Below are 21,464 nucleotides of genomic sequence, written 5' to 3'. Positions count from 1 at the left end.
TATCCAGATTGGCAGTAACAAGCAATCTATGTATCACAATACTGTTGTCTGACAACCCAGAACCAGGGGCTTCTACCCTGTCAATAACAATAGGGGCACCCTATCTATCCCTGTTCCCCAGGTTACTTTAGATGGCGAAGATGCTGGGGCCACGTACATTGCTGTTCTCCTGAATCAGCCCTTATCTGTCCTCTTCCCCCACCCAGGGAAGTGGGGAGGAATAGTGTATGTAAATACACCAACTAGACAAACAAGGGAGGACTTACAGGGACAAATGAAAATACCAAACACACAAAAAATGCACTCACAGACAACACCGTACAAATTAGGAAGCTAAACAGAAGAGGAAGGAACTATGCACACAGCCAAAACACCAAGCAACAGTCATAAAACAACTCTCCTTAAATGCCTCTACTTAACATCGAATCCTCCACTCCTCACAAGGCAGTACAAGACTTAACACTGGCAATCCCTGACTGCCAGAGCAGAGACTATGTAGGAGAAGAGAGTGGCTGTTGCTGCACAGCTGAGAACTTCCAGAAGGAAGCTACAGAGACTCAAAGCTGAGCAGATTAACTCCTGCAATGCTGAAAGAAACTAGCACCATTCAATAAGAGGGAGAAGTGTTTCTATTCAATGCAGGAGTACGAGAACTCAGACACTGCAGTCTTCTGACTCCTTTCTGTCTCTGTAAACCCGTGACATTATCTTTCTATGGTATCTTGACAGTATATGACCCTGTAAGATATGTTAATTTAGTCTGTTTTCAAATGATTTATTAAACTTTATTGTCTATATAATGTGATTTGTTGATGTAGGCTTCTAGAGGAACTGCTACAGAAAGAGAGGGAATTCCAGGTATTACTACATCAGGCTATTGAAGAAAAGGATCAAGAGATCAAACGACTTCAAAACCGTACACAGTCGATAAGTAAGAAAGAGCTATGCATGTCAAAATTGTGTATAGATGTAGACCCTATTTAATCATTGCCCTTGCGATTTTTTTGTTAGCACCCAATTCATTATTCTGTTTTTACCTTTTTTGAAGTCTGTTTTATATGTGCTTGCCTGTTTTTTTTTTTTTGTTGTTTTACGCTCTGTGGGCCAAGTTTAGCGATTCCAGTTGTTTATACCTGATTCAAAAATTGCGATTTTTTTTTTTTTTTTTTTTTTTTTTTTTTTTTAAAAGTGACAACATTTCACACAAGTCCACTTAAATTTCCCCTGGGTGTGTTTTTGAGTACACCAGTATTTTTATGCAATTATGCTCTATTTTGCATAATATGCGAATTTTGGCACCAAACAGCCACAAAAACAGTTCAAAACAAGAGCAAAGACCATTTTCATCTATAGATCTTGGAATATTAATAAATTCCACAATTAGTTGTGTTTAAAAAATGTTCCTATGCTGATTTAATCTTAGAAATGTGCCCTTGCTACAGGTGAATATTCTGGTAAAACAGCAAGGACCTCAACTGCTCATTTATGTCAGTGAACACATTTTCCTGCATATTTGTTTTATCACAGGAATAAGTGTTTCTGCCATGTCGCCAAACCTCATAAATCAAGTCAGTGATGTACTAGCTCTGGGGCCAGGTTATCTCTTATGTCACTTGAATTGAGACAGTGCTGATGACATGGCAGAAACACTCGTTCCTGTGAGAAAACAAACAGATGAGAGTCCCAGTGTCACCGATATATTCATTTATCCTTCCTCTTCTATCCAGGCGCTGTGTTATATGCAACTATAAACTGCATCATGGCGGACCCAGCAAATAACACAGTACATAGCAGGGGAACATTTATATGATTATCTCAGCAGAGGAAAAAAATTTAAAACACAACTAACTGTGGCACTTAGAAATATTCCAAGATTTATTGATTAAAATGTACTTTGTTCGAGGGCAACCCCTTAAGGGTTACGGAAAGATTAAATAGCAGTTGTGCAGCAGCAACATGGTTGAAGCTCTTCCCACCTGACAATTGTAAAACAAAATTGTCCAGCAATTGGTCACAGCAGTTGGTGGAGTCTTGATCACATGCGGCCAGCTGCACCCTTTGGCCATACCCTCCTTTCTTGGAAAAAGTTATGAGGAGGATGTGTGATTGTTAACTGATTATGACAAGATGATTCTCATGATTCTTCATCGTAAGTAAGACTTGGTTTTCTTTGCAGAAAACTGTACCTCAATAATGTTATCTTAAAAAAGCTTATGGTTCAGATCATGTACATTAGTCACCAATTTATTTAGGAGGAGGTTTTTATAATCTACGAAGATATATTAAAATTGAGTTCCAGTTTGTATTTAGGCAGGTAGTTTTTTTCTCAAATATGTGACATTTTAGCTGTAAGGCCACGGCCCCACTATCCGTATTTGGTCAGTATTTTTTTTCAGGAGTGGGAGCCAAAACCAGGAGTGGGTGATAAATGCAGAATTGGTGACTTGTTTCTATTATACCTTTTCTCTGATTGTTCCTCACCTGGTTTTGGCTCCTACTCCTGAGAAAAATGCAGACAGACAGAATACTGACCAAATACTGATAGTGGGGCCGTGGCCTAATTGCGATAAAATGTACAACAATTACATCTGAGATGATTAACAAGTTAATTTCTGGAACAGATATCCCTGGTATTTCAGTGTCCCATATAAAAAACCCCAATGCATGCAGTGAAGACCTAGAACTCCTCTACTGGCTGCAGCAACATCAAGTCGATGAGGATTCAATAAACAAGGTACGTAGCACATCTGCTTGACTCACAGTTTAAGTGCTTGTGGAGCAACAGACATCTTAGAAATGTCCCTGCAGAGTTATATACGGAATATATGTCAATTTTGAGTTAACAGCTGCACAGAAAGTAAGCAGCCCTCAGAAAGTTAGAGAGAGGGCAAAGGAAGTTTATCACTGGTTAAACTCAATTTAGTAATCAGCAATAAATCTTCCTGGTCAAGTCACATCAATGCTTGTAATTGTTTGTAGCTGCATTTCCACTGTAACAATAGCTTAAATGTCAGCTCAGTTACAGGACCAATTAGCAATGAATTATAATGAAATGTTAACCCTTCACGACCTTGGGATTTTCCATTTTTGTTTTTTGCTCCCCTTCTTCCAAGAGCCATAACTTTTTTATTTTTTTGTCGATATGGCCATATGAGGGCATGTTTTATGCGGGACGAGTTGTATTTTTGGTAGCCACCATTGATTTTACCATATAGTGTACTGGAAAATGAGAAAAAAAATTCCAAGTTTTTTGTTTGTTTTTTACCATGTTCACTAAATGCTAAAACTGACCTGCCATTAAGATTCCCCAGGTCATTATGAGTTTGCAGATACGAAACATGTATAATGTATAGGTTCTTGTTTTATTTATGTGGTGAAAAAAAATGCAAAGTTTGTAAAAAAAAAAAAAAAAAAAAAAAAAAAAGAATAAATAAATAAAAAAAAAACGAAAAAAAGGCACCATTTTCTGAGACCCGTAGTGTCTCCATTTTTCAGGATCTGGGGCTGGTTGAGGGCTTATTTTTTGCATGCCGAGCTGACGTTTTTATTGATACCATTTTGGGGTAGATACAATGTTTTGAAAACCTGTTATTGCTTTTTTTGCTGCAACCAAAAAAACTTATGGCGTTTCGATTTTTTTTCTCGTTACGCTTTTTACCCGTCGGATTCATTTCGTTTATATTTTGATAGATCAGGCGTTTCTGAACACAGCAATACTAAATGTGTATTTTTTTTAAAAAAAGTTTTATTTTATTTTGAATGGGGCAAAAGGGGGTGACTTGAACTTTTTAGATTTTTTTTTCATTTTGTAAATGTTTTAAAAACATTTTTTTCTCTACTTATTACTTGATTCAATAGTCTCTTTAAGAGACTTGAAGCTGTGATCATCTAATCTCTTGTGCTACACATAGCAGGCTTCAGCCCTGCTATGTGTATCAAAAATCATCATCTCCTATGAACGGTCCACAGGAGATCTGCATTGACATGTCATGCCAACCCATCGGCGCCTCGCGATCTTATAACATGGGCGGGGTTTGTGACGAGATTCTGGCGTGATCATGTTAAATGACGCTGTCAGAGATTGACAGCGGCATTTGACATGTTAACAGCCGCGGATGGATTGCGATTCCATCCGCAGAGGTTAGGGGCAAATAACAGCTGATCAAATCAGCTGTCATGTGCCGGAGAAGATGCAGGCTCACCGCCAGAGCCTGCATCAAATGCCGGGACACGACCTATGATGGTATCGATCATGAAGGGGTTAAAATGCCCCAAAGGGGCAAAAATTCTTTGAATAGAGTAATAAAAAAATCCAATATATCCTTTTTAATCGCTCTGTAACTTCAGCACAAGACTTCCACCTTTTGCCCTTATAGTGACTGGGACTGATGACGTCCCACTGTGCAGTCACCTGACTGCTGAAGCCAATGATTTGCTGCATCGTCCTGGTCACTGAAACGGGACATCATCTGATGACTAAATTATTAATGTTTAATACCTACAGTGGCATGTAAAAGTTTTGACACCCCTGGACAAAATGACTGTTGTTGTGAACAGTTAAGCAAGTTGAAGATGAAATAATCTAATGGGCCATCTTGCATGCACTGCCATTTTCAGGGTCTAGCCACAGATTTTCAATGATGTCCAGATCAGGGGGCTGTGAGGGGCATCTCAGAACCTTCAGCTTGCGTATTTTGAGGTAGACTATTTTGGATTTTGACATGTATTTAGGATCATTATCCATTTGTAGAAGCCACCCTCTTTTCAACTTGAGCTTTTTTACAGATGGTGTTATGTTTGCATGAAGAATTTGTTGAAATTTCATTGAATCCATTCTTCCCTCTACCCGTGAAATGTTCCCCGGGCCATTGGCTGTAACACAACCCCAAAACATGATTGATCCTGCCCCATGCTTAATGGTTGGCGATATGTTCTTTTCCTGAAATTCTGTGCCCTTTTTTCTCCACACATACCTTTGATCATTGTAGCCAAAGAGTTCTATATTAACCTCATTGGTCCACAGGACTTGTTTCCAAAATGCAGCAGGCTTGTTTAGATGTTCTTTTGCATACTTCTGATGCTGAATTTTATGGTGAAGACACAGGAGAGGTTTTCTTCTGATAACTCTTATATGAAGGCCATATTTGTGCATCTTTGAACCGTAGAAGAATGTACCACAACTCCAGAGTCTCCTAAATCTTTCAGAAGGTCTTTTACAGTCAAGCAGGGGTTCTGATTTGCCTCTCTAGAAATCCTACTAGCAGCTCTCACTGAAATTTTGCTTGGTCTTCAAGACTTTATCTTGACTTCCACTGTTCCTGTCAAGTGCCATTTCTTAATTACATTTCGAAATGAGGAAAGGGCAACTTTAAAACGCTTTGCTATCTTCTTATAGCCTTCTCCTGCTTTGTTGAGCCCGCACCATTTTTATTTTCAGAGTTCTATGCAGCTGCTTAAAAGAACCCATGGCTGCTGTTTTTGGCACAAGGATAGAGGAGGCTGGGTTTTTATAAAGCTGGGAAATTTGCATCACCTAATGATAGTGAAAAACTGTAACAGGCTAATTAAGGTCTGAAACCTTGGTCAAATGTATCTAAGCACACAAATCTCTAAGGGGGACCAAATTTTGCATCGGCCAATTTTCCATTTTGTAATTTTATAAAATGTAAAAGATGAAAATATACAGTACAGACCAAAAGTTTGGACACATCTTCTCATTTAAAGATTTTTCTGTATTTTCATGACTTTGAAAATTGTACATTCACACTGAAGGCATTAAAACTATGAATTAACACATGTGGAATTATATACTTAACAAAAAAGTGTGAAACAACTGAAAATATGTCTTATATTCTAGGTTCTTCAAAGTAGCCACCTTTTGCTTTGATGACTGCTTTGCACACTCTTGGCATTCTCTTGATGAGCTTCAAGAGGTAGTCACTGGAAATGGTCTTCCAACAATCTTGAAGGAGTTCCCAGAGATGCTTAGCACTTGTTGGCGCTTTTGCCTTCACTCTGCGGTCCAGCTCAACCCAAACCATCTCGATTGGGTTCAGGTCTGGTGACTGTGGAGGCCAGGTTATCTGGCGTAGCACCCCATCACTCTCCTTCTTGGTCAAATAGCCCTTACACAGTCAGGAGGTGTGTTTGGGGTCATTGTCCTGTTGAAAAATGAATGATGGTCCAACTAAACGCAAACCGGATGGAATAGCATGCCGCTGCAAGATGCTGTGGTAGCCATGCTGGTTCAGTATGCCTTCAATTTTGAATAAATCCCCAACAGTGTCACCAGCAAAGCACCCCCACACCATCACACCTCCTCTTCCATGCTTCACGGTGGGAACCAGGAATGTAGAGTCCATCCGTTCACCTTTTCTGCGTTGCACAAAGACACGATGGTTGGAACCAAAGATCTAAAATTTGGACTCATCAGACCAAAGCACAGATTTCCACTAGTCTAATGTCCATTCCTTGTGTTCTTTAGCCCAAACAAGTCTCTTCTGCTTGTTGCCTGTCCTTAGCAGTGGTTTCCTAGCAGCTATTTTACCATGAAGGCCTGCTGCACAAAGTCTCCTCTTAACAGTTGTTGTAGAGATGTGTCTGCTGCTAGAACTCTGTGTGGCATTGACCTGGTCTCTAATCTGAGCTGCTGTTAACCTGCGATTTCTGAGGCTGGTGACTCGGATAAACTTATCCTAAGAAGCAGAGGTGACTCTTGGTCTTCTTTTCCTGGGGCGGTCCTCATGTGAGCCAGTTTCTTTGTAGCGCTTGATGGTTTTTGCAACTGCACTTGGGGACACATTCAAAGTTTGCCCAATTTTTCTGACTGACTGACCTTCATTTCTTCAAGTAATGATGGCCACTCGTTTTTCTTTTCTTAGAATTTGTATTATGGCAAGAAAAAAGCAGCTAACAGTCTATTCAGTAGGACTATCAGCTGTGTATCCACCAGACTTCTGCACAACACAACTGATGGTCCCAACCCCATTTATAAGGCAAGAAATCCCACGTATTAAACCTGACAGGGCACACCTGTGAAGTGAAAACCATTTCCGGTGACTACCTCTTGAAGCTCATCAAGAGAATGCCAAGAGTGTGCAAAGCAGTCATCAAAGCAAAAGGTGGCTACTTTGAAGAACCTAGAATATAAGACATATTTTCAGTTGTTTCACACTTTTTTGTTAACTATATAATTCCACATGTGTTAATTCATAGTTTTGATGCCTTCAGTGTGAATGTACAATTTTCAAAGTCATGAAAATACAGAAAAATCTTTAAATGAGACGGTGTGTCCAAACTTTTTGTCTGTACTGTATATATTTTTTGCCTAAAATACAAAGGAAATGTGACATCTTTAACTTTAGGCCTTTTAGGGATAATTCCATCTTCAAAATGTTTAACTGTTCACAATAACAGTAATTTTGACCAGGGGTGACCAAACTTTTATACGCCACTGTAAATATTAACCCCTTCATGACCGGAGCATTTTCCAGTTTTCGTTTTTTGCTTCTTCCCATAGCCATAACCTTTTTATTTTTCGGTCAATATAACCATGTAGGGCTTATTTTTTGCGGGACAAGTTGTAGTTTTAAACTACATCGCTGGTTTTACCATATTTTGTACTGGAAAATGGGAAAAAAATTCCAAGTGCAGTGAAATTGCAAAAAAAGGGCAATTCCACCGTTGTGCTGCTTTTTTTTTTTTTTTTTTTTTTTTTTTTTACCATGTTCACTGAATGCTAAAGCTGACCTACCATTGTTATTCTCCAGCTCATTACGAGTTCATAGATACCAAACATGTATAGTTTCCTTTTTATTTAAGTGGTGAAAAAATATCCGAAGTTAGTTAAAAAAAAAAATGGCACCATTTTTCGAGAACTGTAGCGCCTCCATTTTTCGTGATCTGGGGCCGGGTGAGAGCTTATTTTTTGGCGCCGAGCTGACGTTTTTTATTAGTACCATTTTGGGGTAGATAGGATATTTTGATCGCCCGTTATTGCATTTTATTGCTATGTTGTAGCGACCGAAAAAAAATAATTCTGGAGTTTAGAATTTTTTTCTCGTTACGCCGTTTACCGATCGGATTATTTTTTTTTATATTGATAGATCGGGAGATTCTGAACGTGGCGATACCAAATATGTGTGTGTTTTTTATTACTGTTTTATTTTGAATGGGGCGAAAGGGCTATGATTTAAACTTTTATATTTTTAAAAACTTTTTTTTTTTACTTTTTGCATGCTTCAATAGTCTCCATAGGAGACTAGAAGTTGCAGTTGTCTGATCCCGTCTGTTACACACAGGCGATGATCAGATCACCTGTGTGTAGCAGATTTGCTCACTTGCTATCAGTGTCGACCAATATATATATATATATATATATATATATATATATATATATATATATATATATAATAGCAGTCTGGCAGTGACAACCACGGTGGTCTCCTGCAGACCCCAGGTTGTCATGCCAACACATTGGTGACCTGCAATCATGCGACGGGGTTGCTGATGGGCGTGGCGAATGACGCGCTTCCCGGAGTTAGAGATGCGCCGTCAGAGATTGACAGCAGCATTTAACTGGTTTAACAGCCGCGGGTGGATCGTGATTCCACCCACGGGCTGTTGCGGGCACATGTCAACTGTATAGATCAGCTGTCATGTGCCCAGAAAAGTGCGGGCTACGTGCCGGATCCCGCGCTGAACAGGGGGCTCTGAAGTGGGGCGTACTATTATGCTCCACATCAGAAAGGGGTTAAGCAGTTTTGGAATCAAACCAAATGAGGTGCCAGGTTGTATGCAATCAATATGCTTATATGACATTAAGCTGTGGACATGAATAACTTATTTGGAGGGAATTATCAATAGTATCACAATTTGCTAGGCTAGTTTTAACGGCAATCTGTCAATTTAATTTACTGCTTTTTTGTATGGGCAGCATATTAAAGCCACAGCCGCCTTGTAGCAAAGCTTACATAAAACATTGTACTGTTTAGTTACTGCTATGAGTACATGAGAAGAGTGCTTCCTTCGTCTTTCTCTCCGCAGTGACTGATAGCTTGCTGTCTATAATTGCAGATACAGAAATCTGTTAAATAATCAACCTGAAAGGCGAAAAAAGACAGGGAGTGCTCTGATCATGAATACATCCGTCTCATGAACTTTGTTTCCAGTATATCATTTTAGCACTCTTGAGTAGCCAAGTGGTACAACATTTTTGCTCAGTTTTGGCTAAAAGGAATACGGACCCGCAATTGTAATTTTTTGCCCTTACATAGGTCCAATATAGCAAAAAGTGTGAGAATTGCATTAAAAACTAACATTCAATAAATAAATCTAACATTTGAAACAAATCAAAATCAGTTATCTAAAACAAGAAAAATAGGTAGGAATTAAAGGTAATGAAAGTGTCACCTGCTATGATTACCACTCTACTGAGTAGCGATACCAATTAGTGGACAAAAAGGTAGTCCTAATAATAACAATAAAATTGCAATAATAATTTCAATTGTGGGGGAGCCAAAGTTAACCCTGATATGTAATCATCCCACCTAAATGTGATATCCCACACCAATGTAAATCAGGGTCATGTTTTCACAAAATTCTGTCAGCAGTCATACAAACAAATAGAATCAAAATCACAATTCCAAGACTAAATTGACCATGGGTATCATAAGGGCCATTTGTTGGACACAAATACTAAATTCAGTCATAACTTCTAAGAAACATGTGTTCAAAAACTGATAAACAGAACAGATGTTCTCATAAAGACTAAATCACAAAATTTATACGAAACACAGTGGTGATGTACAAAAATAGAAAGTTCTTAGCTATTTGGTTGGTGTTGAAAAAGCGGGGTCAATCAAGGATGTCATCTTTTCCCTGTTCTTAACTGCTTTAAGACTCAGAAAAGTCCATAGGGTAATTGAACCCACACTATAGACCCAGGTTAATCAGTATAACTGTTATGTTCTGCTACCAGAGCTAAGGAAAGAGAGGAGATCTGTCCCTACGATAGAACTCAGCTTGATCCCTACGATGTAACAGGGGACCTGATCCTGCGATCAGACCTGCTAAAGTCCTAAGCTAGTCTGTACGGAGACCTATAGATGTGGGGAAGGAATCCCTACAAGTACTAAGGACTGGGAGGAAACTGGGACACCTCCTAACAGAAATAGTAGCAGACAGGCGAACAAACAAAATATAAAGAACACAGAGGTCCGTAGACCAAGCAAACTAACAGAGTAGATACAGAGCACAGGCTAGCTAGAAAGTAGTTATACAATGAAGTCCAGCAAAGCCAGAAGGGCGGAGCAGGATTAAATAGGCCAACAAGGTCATGTGACCAGCAAAGGAAAAAACCTAAGAGCAAGGTTCTAACAGTACCCCCCTTCTAAGAGGATCCTCCGGATCCCCTAGGACCAGGCTTATCAGGAAATCTCCTGTGAAACGCTCTGATAAGTCTGGACGCGGAAACATCATCCGACCTCACCCAAGAGTTATCCTCGGGTCCGAAACCTTTCCAGGCCACAAGATACTGCAAACTACCTCTATACCGTCTAGAGTTAAGGATGCGAGAAATTTCATATTCCCCGTCCTCCACCACCGGAGGAACAGAGGCAGAGGCGTCACAATCCAATACAACCGCTTTTTTCAACAGAGAGACATGAAATACCGGATTAATTCTCCAGGAGGTAGGAACCTCCAACCTAACAGCAGATTGGTTGACAACCTGAAGCACCTTAAAGGGCCCTACAAACTTGGGACCCAATTTCTTAGAAGGAATCCTCAACCGCAAATTCCTAGAGGACAACCAAACCATGTCACCAACAGCGAACAAAACCTCCTGTCGTTTCCTATCAAAGTAGTCTTTAGATTTTCTGTTGGCCTCCTGAAGATTACAACGCACATCCGTCCAAACTCTCTCTAAATCACCGGAAAAATTCTCCTCCTCAGGCACGGCAGATCCCAACTTGGAGAACGACCCAAACGACGGATGTCTCCCAGAACAACAAAAAAAAGGCGAACAACCAGCAGAAGAAGATGTATGGTTGTTAAGAGCAAATTCAGCAAGTGGCAGAAACTCAGACCACCCCTCTTGATTGTCTGCCACAAAACAACGCAAGAACTGCTCAACATCCTGGTTTTTCCTTTCTGTCTGGCCATTAGATTCAGGATGATATCCGGACGAGAACGACAAATGAACTCCCAACCTGTCACAAAAGGCACGCCAAAAACGAGCCACGAACTGAGGACCCCTATCAGAAACAATGTCAGTAGGAACGCCATGAAGTCTGACAATTTCCTTGACAAAGGCCTTAGCGAGAGTTTTAGCGCAGGGCAGTTTGACGAAGGGAACCAAGTGACACATCTTGCTAAAACGGTCCACGACCACCCAGATGACAGTAAAACCCTCAGAGGGGGGAAGGTCAGTTATAAAGTCCATAGCCAAATGTGTCCAAGGAGCACTGGGAACCTCCAAAGGACAAAGCAACCCCGCAGCAGGAGTATGTGAGGACTTAGATCTAGCACATATAGTACATTGACGCACCCACTTAATGACTTCCTTCTGCCATCCAGGCCACCAAAAACTGCGACCCACCGGTCTCTTGGTCTCAGAGATTCCGGGATGACCTGCCAACTGAGATTCGTGACACTCAACAAACAAATCTCTCCTAAAGGTCCCAGGCACAAACAACCTCCCATGAGGAGTGTTAGATGGGGCATTCTCCTGTGCTTTAAGAATCTCATCTTCCAAAACGGAGTCCAAAGCAGCTATCACAACACCTTCTTGTAAAATGTTCTCCTCTTTCTCAGCACCGACTATGGGAGAAAAACTGCGAGACAAGGCATCCGCCTTAACATTCTTAGTACCAGGGATGTAAGTAACGGAGAAATTAAACCGCGAGAAAAACAGTGCCCACCTAGCCTGACGGGCATTCAGGCGCTTGGCAGCATCAAGATATATCAGATTTTTATGATCCGTAAGAACCTGAACGGGAAATTCCGCACCTTCCAAGAAGTGGCGCCAGTGTTCAAATGCGAGTTTAATAGCCAATAATTCCCGATTACCAATATCGTAATTCAGTTCAGTCTCCGAAAATTTTTTTGAAAAAAAGGCACAGAGATGTAATCCATCCCCGTTATCCTGAGACAATACTGCGCCAACCCCCACAGAGGAAGCATCAACCTCAACCAAAAACGGCTTAGTCACATCAGGCTGCATAAGGATGGGAGCAGAGGTGAACCTCTCCTTGAGATACACAAAAGCTTCAATGGCCTCAGAAGACCACTGAACCGCATCAGCACCTTTCCTGGTGAGATCGGTCAGAGGTTTGACAATACTAGAAAAATTTTTTAGGAATTTTCTGTAATAATTGGCGAAACCTAAAAACCTCTGTATCGATTTCAAACCAATAGGCCTAGGCCATTCCTGTACAGCTTGAACTTTAACCGGGTCCATCTCAAAACCTTCGCTGGAGATAATGTAACCCAAAAAACTAATTCTCTGTACAGCGAACTCACATTTCTCCAGCTTAGCAAAAAGCGAATTGTTCATTAATAACTGTAATACCTCACGTACGCTCCGCCAATGAGACTCCAGATCCGGCGAATAAATCAAAATGTCATCCAAATACACAACCACATTTTTGCCGATCAAAGGTCTAAGGATGTCATTAATAAGATTCTGAAAAAATGCAGGAGCATTAGTAAGACCAAAAGGCATAACCAGATTCTCAAAATGACCCACAGGAGTGTTAAAAGCAGTCTTCCATTCGTCACCCTCCTTCATGCGCAACAGATTGTATGCCCCCTTAAGGTCAATTTTAGAGAACCACTTGGCCCCCATTAACTGGTTAAACAGATCAGGAATCAATGGCAGTGGGTAAGGATTGCGTACAGTAATTTTGTTAATCTCACGAAAATCCAGACAAGGACGTAAACCGCCGTCCTTTTTTTTTACAAAAAAAAATCCAACCGCCACAGGAGACTTAGAGGGCCTAATGTGACCAGCGGCCAAACTTGACTCTATGTATTCCTCCAAAGCCTTCCTCTCAGGAATAGTAAGGTTAAATAAACGACTTTTAGGAAGAGTCGCTCCAGGGACAAATTCAATAGAACAATCATAGTCTCTATGGGGAGGCAAAACCTGCGATTCCTTCTCAGAAAAAACTCTCCAAAAATCCTGAATAGGAACAGGCAATTCTCCCCTATCCAAAGCTGCAATATGCCCGTTACAACACTTGTCATAACATTTATGGCTCCAGGATTTAATTTCACTGGTAGACCAATCCAGTACAGGATTGTGAAATTTTAACCAGGGCAATCCCAATATTACTGGAGAAGGCAAGTTATTCAAAACTACCAAATCCAATTTCTCATGGTGAACACCATTAATAGTGAGAGGAAATTCACAGACCTTGAGAGTAATATTCTTCAAAGGGGAACCATCCACAGAAACCACAGCAATGGGGGATGATAAAGGTTTGGGTTTTAAATTGAGTCTTTCCAAGAATCCCCCATCAATTACATTCAGAGTAGACCCACAATCAACAAACACCCGAAATTCCATTAATTTTTCCTGAGCAATCGTGGAAGCAGCTAAAAATATACCCTTGGAATTTAAACAGGCAATACGGGCATGACTGACCATTTTTTTTTCTTTCTTCATACGAAGCTCACAGCCTTTAATCAAATGACCAGATTTTCCGCAATAGAAACACAAGCCTTCAGAAAATCGACGGTCTTTTTCTTGAGAGCGAGGTGCCACCGATCCAATCTCCATCGGTTCACCACTGTTAGTACACACATTCTCATAACCAGAAACTGACATAGCAGAGGATTTGCTCTCATTAACCCTTGCACGCAGTCTCCTATCCACCCGTATAGCTAATTGCATAGCCTGTTGCAAATCTTCAGGTGTAGGATAAGCAATTAGCAGGTCTTTAACCCTTTCATTGAGCCCAGCAAGAAATAGACTTTTCAGAGCAGAATCGTTCCACCCTGTTTGAGTAGACCAACGACGGAAATGAGTACAATATTTTTCCACATTACCTGATCCCTGTCTCAAACGTCTTAACTCAGTCTCAGCTGATGCGACACGGTCAGGATCATCATATAATAGCCCCAAAGCAGAAAAAAAACTATCCACTGATCTGAAGCATGTATCACTAGGTTGCAAAGAAAAGGCCCACTCCTGAGGCTCTTTGCGCAAAAGTGACATTATGAACCCTATGCGCTGGGATTCATCCCCAGAGGACTTGGGTCTCAAATGAAAATACAATAAGCAAGCATTTTTAAATGAAAAAAATTCTCGGTGTTCACCAAAAAATAAATCCGGCAAACATACCTTAGGCTCCAAGAAATGTGCTCCAGGACAGTTACTCACGTGCTGACGGAACTCGGCCACCTCCAGAGAGAGTCCCTGCAGGCGATGAGCCAAATCCTGAACCGACACCATGATGGAACAGAAAAATCTTTCCTTAGAGAATTTGCAGGCTGGACTTACTGTTATGTTCTGCTACCAGAGCTAAGGAAAGAGAGGAGATCTGTCCCTACGATAGAACTCAGCTTGATCCCTACGATGTAACAGGGGACCTGATACTGCGATCAGACCTGCTAAAGTCCTAAGCTAGTCTGTACGGAGACCTATAGATGTGGGGAAGGAATCCCTACAAGTACTAAGGACTGGGAGGAAACTGGGACACCTCCTAACAGAAATAGTAGCAGACAGACGAACAAACAAAATATAAAGAACACAGAGGTCCGTAGACCAAGCAAACTAACAGAGTAGATACAGAGCACAGGCTAGCTAGAAAGTAGTTATACAATGAAGTCCAGCAAAGCCAGAAGCGCGGAGCAGGATTAAATAGGCCAACAAGGTCATGTGACCAGCAAAGGAAAAAACCTAAGAGCAAGGTTCTAACAATAACCACCTAGAGTCAACCACTGCTGCTTGATTTTATATATCACCACTGTAATTTTGTCTTTATGAGAACATCTGTTCTGTTTATCAATTTTTGAACACATGTTCCTTAGCTGTGATGACTGAATTTAGTATTTGTGTCCAACCACTGTTGGCCCTTATGACCCATGTTCAATTTTTTCTTGGAATTGTGATTCTAATTGTTTGTATGACTGCTGACAGAATTTTGTGAAACATGTCCCTGGTTTATATTGGTGAAGGATATCACAGTAAGGTGGGATGCTTACATATCAGGGTTAACTTCGGTTCCCCTACAATTGGAATCATTATTATCGGAATTCTATTGTTAATATTAGGACTACCTTTTTGTCCACTTATTGGTATCGCTACTCAGGAGAGTGGTAATCATAGTAGGTGACTCTTTCATTACCTGTAGTTCTTTTTGTGACACTGAGTCACTTTTCACGGCCAGGCCGTGAGACTGGATAGTCAAGGAGTTCGAAGTCAAAGCCAGGAGGGTACGTCATAAACAGAGGGAAGAGGCAAAGGTGTAGTCAGGTAACGTTCCATAGATCAGAATACCAGGAGGAAAGCAGATCAGAGCAGAAGCGGTTAAACAGATGGATGGTCAGAACAAGGTCCAAGGTCAGGCAACAGAAGATCAATAAACAGAACTCAAGGCACAGAAAACAAACCACACACTAGCTGAATGTATGTCTGGCAGAGATCTGGGGGAAACAGCTCAGTTAAGTAGCCAGACATTCACCTGGGATAATGAACACCTGAAGATAGCCAGTGCTTCCCAGTCTCAGGTTGGACAGCCGAGCTGTCAATCACCACACTGACAGCTATTGCATACCCCTGTACCAGATTGGATGGTCGAGCTGTCAATCACAGTACTGACAGCTCCAGCATGCCTCTGTACAAGATTGGACGGCTGAGCTGTCAGTAACTGCATCCCAGACACAGTGAGGGGTGGACCGTGACAGTACTCCCTCTTCTAAGGGGGGCCACCGGACCCCCAGGCTTCCCAGGAAACTTTAGATGGAAGGCCCTGACTAACTGATCGGCCTTCACATCTCGAGCTGGGACCCATGATCTCTCCTCTGGTCTGTATCCCCTCCAGTGGATGAGGTATTGGAGGGAATTACGGACCCTACAAGAATCCACCACTCTCTGAACCTCACACAGTGAGGGGTGGAACAGTGATACTCTTCATGTTTTAGATAACAGATTTTGATTTGTAACAAATTTTAGATTTATTTAATAAAGTTTCGTTTTTAAAGCAATTCTCACACTTTTTGCTATATTGGACCTTAATTGGTGGGATTTACTTTATATTTGTATATTTTTGCTAGGATTATTATTATTATTGCACCAAACATTGGCCCAACTTTAGTAATGTTGATACACTAGCCATGCTTTTTTTCTATACATTTCATACATTAAATTTAAAATGTGTCCAAATTGCATAATAAATTTAGTGTATGATGTTAATCATGCCATTTTCAGAATTTGGGCACATTTGTGTAGTAAATCTCCCCCATTGCCTATATAGGTACTTCTGCTGCTAGCTGGAGAGAAGTCACTTGCAACCATGCCTAAGGGTAGGTACACACAATTTTCGGAGGAAACTAGTGTATGCTGCCATATTTTTCACACTCCGATTCGGTCATTGAAAAAAATCGTTCATCTGCACTGCCCCATTGAATACCATTGGTCCCAGTGCTGTCTGTTTTTTTCCACAGACAACACTCGGACCAAAGATACCGTCGTGTGAACGAGCACTAATAGAGAGATTTACACATGAATGGGTTATTTAATATACTAGACATATGTGAGGATCTATGAGCACCAGCTTTTACATGGATGTAAATAAAATCACAAAAAATCTAGCAATGAATATTGTATCATAATTTTATTAGCATTATTTTAATCGTATTTGTTTTACAGTGTTAATTGTGCCATGGTCACAACTTTAAAGTGGTTTGGTGGGATATTACATTGATGTTCTATCATTTAGGCCATTAGTGTAAAATCTTAGAAAACCTATGTGTAGTAAACCTGTTGATGAGAAAATAATACATATCTTTTCACTTATTTTAACGCATGTTTATTTTAAGTTTTTGGCAGAGGACTATACACTGGAGGATATACTGTGGCATGTTACACGCGATGACTTAAAATCTATGAATCTAAGGTAAATTGTGCAACATCATTGCATGTACGGACACTGAAGTATCTCGAAACCTAGGATATCCGGTGGAGCTATTGTTAAAACTGCCTGTAATGAAAACAATAATTACATAGCAGTTAAGGAGAAAATCTGCAATGAGATGGTTAAATTGAATTACCAAGCAGTTGTTCAGCTAAATAATCAACATGAAATACAGTTGTGCTAAAAAGTTTACACACCGCGACAGAATTTTTCCTTTCTTGGCCTTCTTTCAGAGAATATGAATGATAACAAAAAACTTTTTCTCCACTCATGGTTATTGGCTGGGTGAAGCCATTTATTGTCAAACTAATGTGTTTTCTTTTTAAATCTTAATGACAACCAAAAACATCCAAATGACCCTGATCAATTGTTCACATAGCCTGGTGATTTTGGCCTGATAGCATGCACAGAATTTGACACAAATGGGTTTGAATGGCTACTAAAGGTAACATCCTCACCTGTGACCTGTTTGCTTGTAATCAGTTGTGTGCATAAAAGCTGAGTGAGTTTCTGGGATCCAGACAGATTCTTGCATCTTTCATCCAGCCACTGGCATTTCTGGATTGTGAGTCCTGGGGAAAGCAAAAGAATTGTCAATGGATCTACGGGAAAAGGTAGTTGAACTATATAATACAGGAAAGGAATACAAAAAAAATATCCAAGGAATTGATAATGCCAGTCAGCAGCGTTCAAACTGTGATTAAAAAATGGAAAATCAGGGGCTCTGTAAAAACCAAACCATGGTCAGGTAGACCAACAAAAATTTTGGCCACAACTGCCAGGAAAATTGTTCGGGATGCAAAGAAAAACCCACAAATAACATCAGCTGAAATTCAGGACTCTCTGAAAACTAGCGGTGTGGCTGTTTCAAGATGCACAATAAGGAGGCACTTGAAGAAAAATGGGCTGCATGGTCGAGTCGCCAGAAGAAAGCCATTACTGCGCAAATGCCACAAACTATCTGACCTACAATACGCCAAACAGCACAGTGACAAGCCTCAAAACTTCTTGAATAGGGTAATTTGGAGTGTTGAGACCAAAATTGAACTTTTCGGCCACAACCATAAGCATTCTATTTGGAGAGAGGTCAACAAGGCCTACGATGAAAGGAACACCATTCCTACAGTAAAGCACGGAGGTGGATTGCTGATATTTTGGGGATGTGTGGGCTACAAAGGCACAGGAAACTTGGTAAAAGTTGAAGGAAAGATGAATGCAGCACGTTATCAGCAAATACTGGAGGCAAATTTGTACTCATCAGCCTGGAAGCAGCACATGGGACGTACTTAAACGTTCCAACATGACAACGATCCAAAACACAAGACCAAGTCGACCTGTCATTGTCTACAGCAGAACAAAGTGAAAGTTCTGGAGTGGCCATCTCAGTCTCCTGACCTCAATGTCATTGAGCCAGTGTGGGTAGATCTCAAGCACGCAGTTCATGCTAGACAGCCCAGGAATTTACAGAAACTGGAGGCTTTTTGCCAAGAAGAATGGACAGCTTCACCATCTGAGAAAATAAAGAACCTCATCCACAACTTCCACAAAAGACTTCAAGCTGTCATTGATGTTAGAGGGGGCAATACACTGTATTAAGAACTGAGGTATGTGAACTTTTGATCAGGGTCATTTGGATGTTTATGGTTGTCATTAAGATTTAAAAAGAGAAAACACTGTAGTTTGACAATAAATTGCTTCAGCCAACCAATAACCATAAGTGGAGAAAAAGTTTTTTTGGTATCATTCATATTCTCTTAAACAAGACCAAGAAAGGAAAAATTCTGCCAGGGTATGTAAACTTTTGAGCACAACTGTATGTCTTTCTTCGCAGTTTCTCTTAACTAGAGTTAGACTCTGATTTTAAGCTTTATTTTAAAACTCCTTTAATAACTTGATACTGTCTTCCCACCTCTGATCTAAAGCTCCTCATACACATTAGACTAATGTCAAAGGGTTTGGCCGACTGTCTAGTGTGTATGAGGCCGTAGGCCAAGTGATTATCGAGGGAGATGCCGATCAGGCATGTCTTACTTCGGACTGCTGATTTGTATTGTGTCCCGGAAATAAGCTGTCAGACATATCTGTTGTCGGCTCTCCCATAAAGAATTTAGGAGCGCTCAGCCAAACAGGAGCTCCTGTGTATGGGAGAGACATCCAAGATGGCTGCTAGCCGAATTATCAGCCGAAGCATCGTTCAGAGGACAGCCATCTAATGTGTATGGGATCCTTGACTCACTTTTTTACAAACGAAAAATTGACTATTGACCCACCACTCTACTGAAACCGTGACCAGAGTCACTAATTAGTTAACTGCCAAAACTTCTGGAGTTTACCATCACAAACTCTCTGCATTCACAGATTTGTGATTTTCTACTTATCTTAAGTTTCTGTAAATTGTTTGATTTTTTTTTCTGAGGCCTTGATAATGATTTTCTCTTATATTCACAGGGGAGGAACTTTATGTGCAATCTGGAAGGCTATCATGGACTTCAGAGAGAAGCAGTCTTCTTGACATCTCCTTGGAGTTGTTTCCCAAACCGGAATCCCTGGTAGAGACACTGCTGCACTTTATCTCAGTGTTTGTTCACCAATATGAGATCATTGCGTAATCCCCAGTACAATCAGTCCTGCTGCCTAATGAAGCATCTGATAGGACTATGGAAGGGAATACAAGATAGTGTAGTCTTAATATTTCAAGCTGTACATATAGTTCTTCCATTTTACTGTAAAGTGTGAACGCAGATTCCTTTTACTGATGAATGACGGAGGGAATCAAACATTTTTTTTAATTTGTTAATGCTTTGAAGTGTGAGCTGATAAGGTGTAAACTTTAATTTGAGCCCTCCTAGTCTCTTAATTATTGTTTTTTACGCTTAGAAAATAAAAATGAAAATCCTATGACCTGGTGGGACAGTGGGATTATTCTACTGTATGATGGTGACATTTAAAGGGAACCTGTCACGTGAAAAAACACTATTAACCTGCAGACTTGGGGTCATTCTGCAGGTTAATAGCGTTCTGAACCTGCCTGGCACCCACACTTAGATCTCTGCTACCGGGGGGAAATGAACTGTATTCCGCCTGTTTGACTTTGAGTCATAGGTGTTGCGCCAGCAAGCTCAGCATTAGAGCCGACTGTCAGTCAGTGCCAGGAGCACGGTTAAAGTCGCCGCTCTCTATATACATAGCAGTGTCTGAAACCGCGCCGGCGCCACCCTCATGGCTAAAACCCAACTGCTGTCAAGGGGAATAAAGTTAAAGAAGTTGTCCACTACTTTTTCATTGATGCCCTATCAGTAGGATAGGGCATCAGTGTCTGATCGGCCTGGGTCCCGCACCTGGCACCCCGCCGATCAGCTGTTTTGAATTGAATAGGAGTCGGATGTGTAGTATCCCGCAGTGGCTGCTACAGCTAGATGGCCAAGCATTGCAAGTCAGTACTTCTGGCCGCCGGCACCAATAACAGCTGATCGGCGGGGGTGCCGGATGCCGGACCTTGGCCGATCAGACATTGATGCCCTGTCCTATGGATAGGGCATTAATGTAAAAGTAGGAGAAAACTTCTTTAATTTCATTCCAGCAGTGGGGCTCTAAGTGCCGGCACCGGGCAGGTTCAGAACGCTATTAACCTGCAGATTAACCCCATATCTGCAGGTTAATAATCTTTTTTCACGTGACAGGTTCCCTTTAACTTTTTTGGTATTCCATGTACTGTTTTTAGTGATGGTTTTGCATGCAGAGTTATTTGTCTTGGATAAACGTGCATTTGTTTTTCACTTCAACAATATCAAACTGTACCAGTTCAACATTCCTTATGTGCATTGGACCAACTTTGGCTTGTTCTAAAGCTATTGTGACATTAGTCTCACTAATAAACCTCTCAAAACTAACCGTTTCTTTCATTGGATTTTGTGTTTTGGTTTTTTTTTACTATATAATTTCAAAGTAGAACAAGACAAGAGATAAATAAATCAGATAATCAATGTAAAAGCTGTAATGTCAGTTTTCAGAAAACCCTGATATATAAAAGAATTTTGGTATTAGGTTGTTAACATCTGCACTGTGATTTCTGGCTGAATTTATGGTCTCTGCCACTAAGGCAGCATAAACCTTGTGTCAGATTCCTTCTAAGGTAGTATGTAAGAAATTTGTAACGTGGAAGTATAAATAGGTGTAGTGATGTGATCATGTTTACCTTCATTTTCAACCAATAGAGTGTACACCAGAACCCCTTAATTTCTTTACGACCTATGACGTATAGGTACATCATAGGTCGTCTCCTCCTTTTTGGTGCAGGCGCCGGCACTGAGCCTACACCTTTCC

General features: G+C 40.7%; 1 protein-coding gene across 2 annotated transcripts in view; it reads left to right on the top strand.

Moving 5' to 3' along the window:
- MAP3K5 (mitogen-activated protein kinase kinase kinase 5) overlaps window positions 1–21,031 on the top strand; it is a 269,310-nt gene extending 248,279 nt beyond the window's left edge. Inside the window, exons 27-31 of one of the 2 annotated variants that reach the window (XM_073671313.1) lie at window positions 819–931; window positions 2,622–2,734; window positions 16,482–16,530; window positions 17,047–17,123; window positions 19,590–21,031. In XM_073671313.1, coding sequence (XP_073527414.1) covers window positions 819–931; window positions 2,622–2,734; window positions 16,482–16,530; window positions 17,047–17,102 — 331 coding nt within the window. In that variant the 3' untranslated portion in view covers window positions 17,103–17,123; window positions 19,590–21,031. The remainder of the gene's footprint in view (window positions 1–818; window positions 932–2,621; window positions 2,735–16,481; window positions 16,531–17,046; window positions 17,124–19,589) is intronic. The other variant, XM_073671312.1, reaches the window with a different exon arrangement.
- Window positions 21,032–21,464: the final 433 nt, after the last annotated feature.

The sequence above is a fragment of the Phyllobates terribilis genome, unplaced genomic scaffold, assembly GCF_046119375.1.
Source record: "Phyllobates terribilis strain yellow unplaced genomic scaffold, ASM4611937v1 Scaffold_3__8_contigs__length_932513732, whole genome shotgun sequence".
NCBI lineage: Eukaryota > Metazoa > Chordata > Amphibia > Anura > Dendrobatidae > Phyllobates > Phyllobates terribilis.
Note: the sequence above shows the minus strand (reverse complement) of the source record. Positions and strands in the feature narration are given on the sequence as shown.